The sequence below is a fragment of the Alosa alosa genome, chromosome 6, assembly GCF_017589495.1.
Source record: "Alosa alosa isolate M-15738 ecotype Scorff River chromosome 6, AALO_Geno_1.1, whole genome shotgun sequence".
NCBI lineage: Eukaryota > Metazoa > Chordata > Actinopteri > Clupeiformes > Clupeidae > Alosa > Alosa alosa.
Genome location: NC_063194.1, coordinates 19,582,050 through 19,593,788, shown reverse-complemented (window position 1 = coordinate 19,593,788; position 11,739 = coordinate 19,582,050). Strand labels below are relative to the sequence as shown.

The 11,739-nt window shown below is 48.0% G+C and overlaps 2 protein-coding genes across 2 annotated transcripts in view; both read right to left on the bottom strand.

The window, feature by feature from the left end:
• Positions 1–167: 167 nt before the first annotated feature.
• On the bottom strand, positions 168–9,942 carry LOC125296832 (cytohesin-3). The gene is made up of 6 exons (XM_048246936.1): positions 9,794–9,942; positions 8,850–8,961; positions 5,230–5,306; positions 4,850–4,921; positions 4,291–4,445; positions 168–2,012 (listed from the first exon to the last, which is right to left on the bottom strand). Exons 1-6 carry the CDS (start codon positions 9,908–9,910, stop codon positions 1,940–1,942), a joined length of 606 nt encoding a protein of 201 aa, XP_048102893.1. The 5' UTR covers positions 9,911–9,942; the 3' UTR covers positions 168–1,939.
• Positions 9,943–11,622: 1,680 nt separating this feature from the next.
• The window catches only part of LOC125295891 (paralemmin-3-like), a 14,338-nt gene continuing 14,221 nt past the window's right edge, over positions 11,623–11,739 (bottom strand). The window contains exon 7 of the mRNA XM_048245477.1: positions 11,623–11,643. Within this exon, the coding sequence (XP_048101434.1) occupies positions 11,623–11,643 (21 nt within the window). The remainder of the gene's footprint in view (positions 11,644–11,739) is intronic.

The following is an 11,739-nucleotide window of genomic DNA, read 5'->3' as shown; positions in this document are numbered from 1 at the left end:
TTCTCTCTCTCACACACACACTCACTCACTCACTCTCTCTCCCAATCTCACTCCACTCCTCTCTGATGTCAATTAAAAGCTAATCCATGTCTAAGAGGTGTTTAATAATGAACAAGTGAATCTGGGTCATGTGTGAAGTGTAACAGATGCTGCTCACAGGCGAGGTGTCGGCTTTTCTCAATCGTTTTTTTTTTTATGTTCTCACATGTAATGTACAGTATGACCAATAGCTTTTACAGACATTTAAAAAAGTTTACAAGCTCAGGGCTCAGCAGTAGAAGGTTATAGTCTGCCCTGTTAATGGGGCTCTTTATAATTGTACAAACGTTTATATATCTACTAGAGGTGAGAAAAAAGTAAAGACAGAAATCAGTCAGTATGACTGTAATCATTAGCATAATAATAATAATAGTCATCATCAATACAGTATAATTATTATCATCATAATCATAACATTTATCCAAAATAAAAGCTTCCTCACACTGTTGCGTTCACATTAGTTATGATTAAGGCTGCAGGACAAATCAGCTCAGTCTGAGGCTTGAGTTGAGACGGCTCATTCTTACTGCCAAGGTCCATTAGAAAATGACATTAGCATTGGCAATGAACTGCTTCATTTTCACTATTTCAGCCACAAATTAACAGAGTCATCCACAGGGCTTGTATATATTGCAAGTGTAATACATATAGTCCACAAAAAAGTAGATCAAATTTTTATACATTATGTACACATAACTTAGGTCTATAGTTTAACAATTACTGGTAAAATCTGAACTTTTTTTTCACAGAGAAAATAAATATTTAGAAAAGATATTCAAATATATTTTTTTCATATGGTAGACACAACTGCAAGAAATTTCTTAATAGTGGACTAAAAACAGGGGGTGGGGGGGTTGGCGAGAGGGTGCAAATGCACTACATCACTTTGACATCTGGCTGTAGATTTGTCTGTCTACACTCGTTGTCTAAGGACTGAGCTTAATTTCACTGGTCACTACCTTCCCAAAAAATAATGGACAATCAATTTCTTGTTAACACAAGGTCTGAAATCAGTCCAGCTGACTTTTTTTTAAATTGTAGTATTGAGGATTGTTTGACTCAAATAAAACTTAAGACTGACGATAAGCTCATTCGGCATAACAAATGGCACCAGCTACACTCTTGACACACTGAGCGCTGAAGAGACTGCAATAGTTTTACCATAATTTGGGTCGTCTCAGATAAAGCACGCTAGCTAGCTCAGGGGGAAACGCCAGCCTTTGCTCGGTCCCCTCACAGTGAATGATTGGAGCGAACAAAACGACTACAGAAACAAAAGACATGACAAGTCCAGTTGACACTTGGCATAGCAATCAAATATACTCAGTCCGTTTGTATACATACTTACATACATACATACAAAACTCACATACATACATACCCACACACATGCATGCGTGTGAAAAATGACAGATTAACCACAGATTTGTTTCTCCGGGAACTGAGAGAAACACAGGATGGGATTGTCTATAAACAGAGGAGCGGAGCAGACTAAACAGGCCCCATGAGTGCGTGGGGTGCTTTGTGTTTGCGTGGGGAACGTGGTGGCATGGAGCAGAGATGGGGGATTTTTCGGGACGCTGTTCGACACAGTTGGTCCCATCGTGTCCCTGCTGTTGTCCAGTTTTGTCACTGTCCAGGGGGTGGGTAAGGATCAAGGGAGGGCAACCAGATTGGAGTGGAGCGGCGGGTTGTCCCATGAGTCTGTGCCAGCTGTCACTGCCCAGGGTAGGGGGTAGTGTGAGTGTGTGTGTGTGTGTGTGTGTGTTTGTGTGTGTGTGTGTGTGTGTGTGTGTGTGTGTGTGTGTGTGTGTGTGTGGGAGGGGGGGTTAGCTCTGAGCAGGCAGTGGGGAGACCAGGGGGTGTTGACATCGGGTCAGCACTGGGCAGGCAGAGGGTCTCACTTCTTGTTGGCGATGCGTCGCTTCCTGGTGGCGAGCATGTCGTAGAAGGGATCCCTGCTGATGCTGGCTCTGTAGAGTCCAATTAAAGAAAGGAAATCAAATAAATAACACAGAGTGATGCAGGGGGAGGGGGCGAGGGGGGAGGAGGAGGATGGGACTTGAGCATCTTTGATATGGAAATGAAAGCACATTTCTGCAAAGCCCTGCCTTAACTAGATCAAAAAGAGGAAGAGGAAGATGCAGAAGAAGAAGACAGAACAAAGTTTGTTGGATGACCCAGTTTGGTTTCCATGGTTTCTGAAGCTAAACCCCTCTCTCTCTCTCTCTCTCTCTCTCTCTCTCTCTCTCTTTTCATCACCATGATGCCTCCTCCCCCACCACCACTGCCACCCTTCCCCTAACCTTCGCTCTTCCTCTCTCCCCCAGCTGTGGACTGCTCCCTGACCCCCCCCAGCGACTCTGACCACATATCATCTGAAAGAATAACAGGAACAAAGCTATCGGTCTGAAATCGCACTCGGGTGCACTGCATCATCTCGCGCTCGGCACAGAGACACGGGCCGCGCGCGGCAGAAACAGACCAAAGGCTCTGGCGGCGCTTCACAGAGGAGCTTTTCACGCCAGGAAATCTTGTTAGCTCCGGCACACATTCAAACCCTCTCCACCACCCCCATTCCAAAGCGAACCTAATGCAGATATCTCTCCGAGGCTCCTCTCCCTCTTTCTATCCCTGCAAGCGCTTCAGAATAGGCTCTCCAAAAAAAAAAAAAAAAAAAAAATCAGGACACTATACAGGGAGGAAGTGCTAAAAACAATACAGGCTGACAGATCCACCACATTCTATATCACACCATCTCTGCATCTCAAACCTATACAGAGACCGAGCGAGAAGCTCCGATGCTGTTGTACATACTAGCTTGCCATTTCAAGATGGAGTGTGGAGCACTCTTAGTACAGATTTGCATTGTAATGTCTCACTCCAGTTTGATTTTGTAGCTTTTGTGCAAAGAAGGGTCCCAATCGTTTCCAAAAACAAAACCCGGTCACCAGTCTGCAAAGCGTGATTAAAGATTAAAGGAGATATGGTGGAGATGGAAAACCATAACCATTCCTACTGGGCATTTAAAAAAAACTCAGATTCTGATAAAACCCTCTTTCATCTGCCCAAATCCCACATGGACGCTTCTGGAAAGAGATAACACGCCTTATGGATCCCTGTTAGCATGGGGCTAGATTAGCAGACTGGTGGTGTATGTGTGTGTGTGTGTGTGTGTGTGTGTGTGTGTGTGTGTGTGTGTGTGTATGGGCAGGGGGTAGTGGAGTTCTGGACTGTACAAGGGACTAGGCCTCCTGCTGTTGCTGCTGTTGGTGATGGTGATGCTTACTAACCCCCCCCACCCGTGCTTCCGCTCCAGGGACCTATAAGCAGAGGCTAATCCTCCCCTTCTTTTGCCCATGAAAGCGTGGGGGAGGGGTATATGTGTGGGGAAAGGGTGGATGGCTTACAGTCACTGGGAGATATGTGATGAGCCTGCTGTTTCTCTACAAACAGCCCTGACAGGCCGGAATACCGCCAGCCCAGTCTACCTTGCACCCCAGCACTGCGCAGTGCAACGCTACATTCCAGTCTATTTCTATCTCCGCCTCTATCCACTGCACACGGCTGCATTATCATCTCCAACACCATAACAATCACACGGCTGTAATCACATTTGGGATGTTAAAGAAACTCCAATGGCAAGCGAACAGAACGTCCGGAAAAGCCGCACGCTAAGCCTCGGAATTCCCGCATAGCTCTGTCTGCGCTCATTAAGGCCAATTACAGGAGTCAGTGGAGGCTGCTGAGGTGGATAAAATGCTAATGTCGCACATTAATACTGGAGAGCCTCTCTCACTTAGCAAGCAAAAGATGACAAGAGTAAATGTATATTTTATCTTCCCCGTCTTACAAACTGGGGTTGTCAGTTTTGCAGAGTGGGGTAACTCCAACCTCCAGCCTCAGGCTCTGCCAGTGGGACAGGGCAAGAGTTCAGGAGAACTAAACTAAAGCCCCACTTCCACCACATCCAGCCCTAGTGCAGCTGCCAAAAAACGTGGCTCGTTTTGCTATGACTAAAATCCTGCCATTTTGTGTGGTCCTTTTGCACTAGAAACAACACAGCCACTCGATAAACAATAGTTCCCCACACAACGGAAGGTCTTTGGCAAGGTTTAATTAAATAACATTAATTTAATTCATATTTTAACATTCAGATAGGGTACCCACACACAAAACTAATGGTCAGTAACTGGTTTTCAAGGTGTTAGAAGGTGTCAGATAGTACTAGTTGTGGTGTGGGGCTCTTACTTGATGGATTTGATCCACTCCTCCTTCTCCTCGGGCGTGGGCGCTGATATCCGGTAGACCACGTGGTTGCCCTCCACCACTCGCCCGTCGGCCTCCGTCTTGCAGGCCTTGATGACCTGGCCTTTGTGGTTGGGGTTGTAAAGCTCAAAGCAGTTCTGCGTATGAGAGAGAGAGAAAGAGAGAGAGAGAAAGAAAGAAAGAGAGAGAGAGATAAACAAAGAAAATATTCAGTGACCCAAAGGCAAAAACTGCCCACACACACAGCTGGACAAAAGGAAAAGAACTCTACTCAGCAGCAGATGTGGAGAGAGCCTGGGGAATGGAGAGAATGACTCAATATCACACTTTGTTTGGGTCAAAGTAAAACAAAAACTACAGCATGTGGTCAGTGATCATAATTCAGTGGTCTGCATGTTGTGCAAGAGGTGCGTGCTCTTTCTGTGGGTGAGATGTGCTGCTCTGAGTCGTGGTGGGCCTGCATGCATGGTCCAGCATCGGCTCTGTCTGTGCATGGGGGAGCTTTGGTGCTGTTTGGTGGTGACACCAGGGGGACACTTACAGGCTTCCTGGGCTCGTCCACCTCTCGGATGCTTAGGTTCTCCAGGGGGATGATGCCACGGGGCTCCTTGTCCTGAACACAGAGGTTTACAAAAAAGTCAAAATTGCCGTTTCAGCTGTCTGAGCTGTTGCTTCGACCAGCCAGCCAAACAGACAAATAAATAAAAAAATAAAAAAAACAGACAAACACCAGACTAGACACCCAGACGGCGCCTTGATTGACAACACTTAGAAGAGACTCAGAGATGGAGAGGAGAGGAGAGGAGAGGAGAAATTGCAGCAGAATATCAGGATAGAGCAGAGCAAAGCACAGACTGGATCTGAATAATGTGGCGTCACTCTTGAGATATGACTCTGGCTGAAAGTGAAAGTGCAACTTACTGTTGTGTACTCAAAGTAATAGAGGCAGTTGTCTGTCAAAATGAACCATCTCCTCTTCCAGGTTTTCACTCTTCCACCTGTCAGAGAGTGAGAGAGGGAGAGAGAGAGAGAGAGAAAAGAGAGAGGAACATTAATAGTTAGACCTGCTTAGACCTGCTTTCCATAAATTCTCCACTTTGCCACCAGGGAGAGCCTCAGCAGCAGAGGTGTGAATAATCAGAGTACGCAGCAGAGGAGCCTCTTTCATCCTTGGCACACTTCTAGTTGCCTGGTGAAAATTTAAAAAAAGGGCCTCACCGCTTCTGGCCACAAGCGCAATCTCTACCCTTGTGTGTGAGTGTGGGGGAAGGAGGGAGAAATAACTCAAATAAAAAGTGCTGTGCACTGTTTCTCACTGGACCTTAGAAGCTAGCCGCACACTCTGAGTTCTGTGAGGATTCTGTGGCTGTGTTTGTTGCATTAGAAGAAAAATAAATAAAAGAACATGCAAAGGCTTCAACTTGTGTTTGTGTGCACTCGATTCTCACCCACCCACCCCCCCCCCCGACCTGGGTGAAGCAGAGCACAACTCGGGGCTACAACGCGTCAAAAAAGAACAAGAACACACGGCCATGGCTGGAAGCGACTCCAGCGCTGCGTAAGGGCTTCTCTGTGGACATGTCAGGGCTGACTTGCATCACAGGAGCCCAACCTGGCCCTCGCGCTCTCTCTACATAGATGCAGCAGAGAGGCTGAAACCAAAAGTAAAGGTGCTGTAAGACTGGGGGAAATAAGGATGATTCCAAGGGCACTGCACTGGAATGACATGGGGCCTTCGTAGAACAGTGATCAACATTATTATTGGGTCCGCCTAATATTATATTCATTCATAGGACCAAAGATTTCTGGAGGCATTCTAATAATTAATTATTAGCATTATTAGCATGTCAGTACAGTACCCTAGTCAAGAAAGTACAATTGAAATGGAACAAACAGATGGAATATTGGCATGTTGAAGACTGAAAACTGACACCCAACAAATGAGATTCATCTCTCATAAACTAGACAACCCGCTTAGCTGTGTTGATCTTGTAAATTTCCCCCCTTTCCTCTGGCCCCGCTCTTCTGTAGTTCTGTGTGGTCCCATTTATTCATGCGGACTCCTGGGTTAGCAGACGGCTAGCATATGCAGATGAAGCCTGACAAAGCCAAAGCAAACAGCTGCACTAGCTCGGGGAGAGAAGGAGTCAAAGTCACTGTGCACTCTATCCCCCGTTATCCACCCAAAGACCAGGCACAGCAGTCTCTCTCTCTCTCTCTCTCTCTCTCTCTCTCTCTCCCTCTTTCCCTCTCTTTCCCTCTCTCTCTCTACCTTTCTCTCTCTCTCTCTCTCTCTCTCTCTCTCTCTCTCTCTCTCTCTCTCTCTCTCTCTCTCTCTCTCTCTCTCTCTCTCTCTCTCTCTCTCTCTCTCTCTGTTCAAAAGCTGCCCAGAACCCACAGCTGAAACCTCGCTGTCGTCCCCGCCATCCAGAGCTGAGCCCACAGACGCTAACACAACAAATCAGAGCTGAGAGGCCGTCCCTGAGGAGCACTTAGCCACACACACACACACAGTCTCAGACACACACATAGACACACAAGCACAGAGGCCCTGGGTTGAGGCTGGCCGTCGCTGTGGCCGACACGACCCTGACTTTGCAGCTGGTAGGAGAGCGCCGTGTGTGCGGGGAGAGAGGGGGCTGGCTGCCGAGCCTCCCTGGTGGGTTGCGGTGCCATGTGTGGAGGCCAAGAAAAATGACAAGAAGCCCAGAGGTGAAGCAATTAGCGTGGAGCAGGGGGAGCTGGCATGCTGGGGCCTGCCAGCAGTAGCAGGGGGAGCTGGGGATGGGGAAAGGCTGGGAAAGGGTGGGGGTACAGGGGGCTGGAGGGCACAACAAGCGTACAGTGCCCTCCCTCCATTCTTGGCACTCATTTTGTGGCTGTTGGCTCCGGTCACCTCGCCCCCATATACAGACACACACATTTGTCAGAGGAGCTGTGGGATTCTTCCCTCATAATGAGCATCCAGAACTGATTGCGCCACCCTGGAAAATTGTTTTGCCCACGCCTGCTGCGATCTTGATTTATATCTCACCTGACAGGAGCTTCCTCTCTAACTATGACGTGTCTCCATATGCGGCCTTTCAGAATTCCCCTATAAAACTAGTCAGATGTAGCAGCACCTATTCACCTGTCATTTCAATCTTATTAACCACAATGTTAAGGGCTTTTACGTCAGCACTGACTTAATCTGTTATGAAATATTTTTGGTCGATTTCACAGACTGAGCGATGCAAATTCGTCATAGGCATAATAAAGCATCAAAAATAAAATCATATGGAAGGAGCTCTGGCGCGGTGGTAGCTCCTGGTGTTGGGCCACACACCAATGCACCCTGGGTAAAAAGCGTGGACCCATAGAGACGTTACCTACAGCGGCAAGCATGCAGCCTGCAGCGCTAGCATGGGGTTGGTGTCGGGTGTTGTGAGTGAGGAATGGGGGTGTGGGGTGTGTAAGGTGTGGACACCGTGACTGCAGCCACGAGGCGCACGTGCCTGACCTCTGACCCCCGAGAGTCCCAACATCCCCCATAAGAGGAGCGGAGAAGCGAAGCGCAGATGCCAGTCTCATTGCAAGACAAGAAAAGAAAAGGTGGATGAAGGAGAGCGAGAAAAGAAACAGACACACTATGTCAAGCAGCAAAGCAGTGGGTGGTGAAGAGGAGGAGGACAGAAGAAGGAGGAGGAGGAGGAGGAGGAGGAGAGGAGAGTACAGGACATGGAGGGTGAGAGGTCAGAGAGAGAGAGAGAAGAGTGCTGTCAGTTACCTACCTCCTAGCATAGAAGAAGGAGGGAGACAGCCAATCACACAACAGAAAGGATGAGGCACAGAGGGGCACAGAGGATAAGGAAAAGAAGAAGGAACATGTAAACAACAACAACAACAATGACAACAACAACGACAACAAAGCATGCCAAGCAAGAAAACAAACAAGCCAAAAGAGACACAAAGACCAAGACACAAACCACAAGACCTCATGAGAGTACATGTAAGGGAAGGAGAATGTGTGTGTGTGTGTGTGTGTGTGTGTGTGTGTGTGTGTGTGTGTGTGCTTGTGTGTGTGTGTGTGTGTGTGTGTGTGTGTGTGTGTGTGTGTGTGTGTGTGTGTGTGTGTGTGTGTGTGTGTGTGTGTATGTGTGGGGGGGGGGGTTGCTACAATTAAAAACACATGTGAACACATGAACACATGGGCCAGAGTGCAAGTGTGTGTGTTTTGGGAAGAGAGAGGGGGGGTTAAAGGCAAAACACCGGATGTTCATGACCACTGCAGCACATCATTACACAAACACACACACACACCAACTAATTGGCCTTGGTATGGAGTGTGTGCCGCTCACATGTTGAAAAATCCATCTCTTCCCTCAGCAGCCTTCACTACTGTAAAAACAGCTCTTATATTCACTGACGTGTACTTTTTTGAGGGGTTCCTTGAGGTACAGTACACAGAGAGAGAGAGAGAGAGAGAGAGAGAGAGAGAGAGAGGAGGAAGAGGAAGCTCGGTCTGTTCTACCCCTCCGTTCCGCTGCTCCGTTCTCACTCACCCAGCTTCAGCAGCCAGCCTTCTCTGTCCGGGTTGAAGAACGTGTGCGTCAGATCGTTGCCGTCGTCCTCTGGGATTTTGAAAGGCTCACTCTTGATACTCTCGTACAGATTCTGGGGACAGACGTGGAGATGATCCAAAGGTGATAGGAGAACAAAAGAACACAGAGAGAGAGAGAGAGAGAGAGAGAGAGGGAGACAGGGCCACGGACAAGTTGTTAAACAAATATCCTGAGGTAATGTCAAAGACAACAGCAGATGACACTCTCAGCAGATTTTGGGCAACAGCGACAGGGAAAAGTCTGAGCACAGTGCATCATAAAAGCTTGATGGTGGTTTAAGCCCCCAACGTCGTTGTCCAGGTAGCGCTGCCTTAAAGACAATGTTGAGGGGCTTAAAACACCAAGAAACATCATAAAGTGGCTACTCTCAAAACCCTACTGACACTGGCTGTCCTTTAATTGACTTTGCTGGCATTGGACTGTGCTGTTGACCCATAGTATTCACCCCATAATGGTAAATGGTGTACTATCAGCTTTAACTGAAGCACTGAGTGAGTCATCTGAGACATTTCTTCAAAAGTTTCTCCAACAGATCAGCTTCAGGCCTTTTCAACTTGAGGCACTTCAGACTAATTAGGCACTTCCTGAGCTGAGGGAGTTCATTTCAGAGAAGGCAGGAGCTGAGGCATGATGTTCACACAGCTTCATGCTGTGCATGTGGGGGCAAAAATGTGTGTGTGTGTGTGTGTTTATGTCAAAGTGTGTATGTCAAAGTGTGTGCATGTGTGTGTGTGTGTGTGTGTGTGTGTGTGTGTGTGTGTGTGTGTGTGTGTGTGTGTGTGTGTGTGTGTGTGTGTGTGTGTGTGTGTGTGTGTGTGTGTGTGTGTGTGCGTGCGCGTGTGCATGTTTGTGTGTGTGTGTGTGTGTACACATGCGTATCTCACCCTGAGCAGCTCCTCGGGCAGGTCTCCGCCCTCGTTGATGCCACGGTTCATGGAGATGAAGCGCTCGACAGGCGGCTTGTCCCTCACGTTGGGGTTGTGCAGGCTGGTGTTGAGCATGATGATGGCAAAGGACAGCACATAGCACGTGTCTGTGGGACAAAGGGAACATTCCCTTTCACATTCCCCATTCACATGACATTCCATTTTGCTTCTTATTTATTTATCCTTTTTCTTTCCCTTCTCTGTGGGAGATGAACAGCTGCATGTACCCCCAAACGCAGCGCCACATGCACCATCCCATAACATGTACTGCATTGTGCTTTCCCTCACAAATCCTTCTCCTTTTCTTTTTTACTGATTAATGTTCACAAGCCAAATCTCTACATTGGGAAAAAAAAGAGTCTGAGCATTGACCTTGAACCAAGTTAAGGTCAAAAGAAATGATTGAAATATCATCTATGTCTGAGTCCTTAATTGAATCTTGAAATACCAGAATTCCAGTCCAATTTATCCACAGAAATAAAACACAGCACTGACATTCCAATTCCTTAAACAAAGCTCTGTGTCTGATTCGGAGGTAATTCTAGTCTGATGCAACGACGACGTCCTGATTGTGACAGTCCAGTGATGGGCAGGATGTCAAGGCCTTTCATAATATTTCCCGAGCTGGGCCTGATTAAATTAGAGCTGGAGGGGCCTGGCAGACACAGAGGAGGGCGGCCGCTTCCGAGAGGCTCCCACGCAAGGCGAGTCACTCGCGTGTAAACAGAATCACAACACTGCGCTCATCCAAGTTCATGTGTACTAGCAACAACAAATTAAATAGGTCTCTTCCCTTCAGCCAAACAAATGCATACGCATGCACTCACTCACACACACACACACATGCAAATGCGCGCTTTGCGCCCTGCGACACTTACCGCGCCTGCCCACGCCTGCGCCTGCGCGCGCACCTGCGCTGCCTGCGCGCACACCTGCGCACACACACACACACAGCTCACTTGATAGAGTAGTCGTGCCCCTGTAGACACACACACACACACACACACAAGTGAAATCATTATCGCGGCCCTGGCCTTGTGTCTGAACACAGTGGGAGTCTTTACCCCCCTCCAGGCCCATTTGAGTGGTTTGTCTCAGTGGGATATGTGTGGCTGTGTGTGTGTGTGTGTGTGTGTGTGTGTGTGTGTGTGTGTGTGTGTGTGTGTGTGTGTGTGTGTGTGTGTGTGTGTGTGTGTGTGTCACAGTGTGCATTAGCGTGCATGTTTCTGTGCACGCTGATGTGTGTGTGTGTGTGTGTGTGTGTGTGTGTGTGTGTGTGTGTGGACTGAGCACCACCAGACACACGAGGAGAGCGCTTCATCCGCGTCCCGTCCAGTGGCAGCACGTGCCGGGCTCCCGTCCAGTTGGGTGCGGTGCCCAGCGCTATTGATCGCTTGATCGTTATGATCAATCTCATTACTGTAGCAGCAGCAGCAGTAGCAGCTCAGCCACGTGGCCATCACAAGAGGGGAAAGCGTATTATCAGCGTATGGTCAGCAGCCCAGTGGCGGCCAGCCTGCTGCAGTGGGAGGGAGTTAAGCACTACATCAGAGGCTCTCACTCTCCATCACACACACAGCAAACATTTGGGTGAACTGTGGGTAATGACCGCGCTGGTCATTTCTGAGCATATTCAGACGAGGGCCTTTTGTGTACAGAGGGAAGCAAGATGAAAGGACGTGAGAAATGCATTACAGCCACAGAACTATGCCACTCCAGACCAGATGACATTCATTCAGGATACTTTTGGCTGAATTAATTATGGTTTTCATAGAGGACAGGATACATCAGTCTTTGTCCCACAAAGGCTGTCAGAAAACAATAGCAGACACAGGCACAGTACAGAAACAGCCCTTAAATTCGACCCTTTCCTGAGTTGCTCTACATAGCATGGCTTGCTAAGA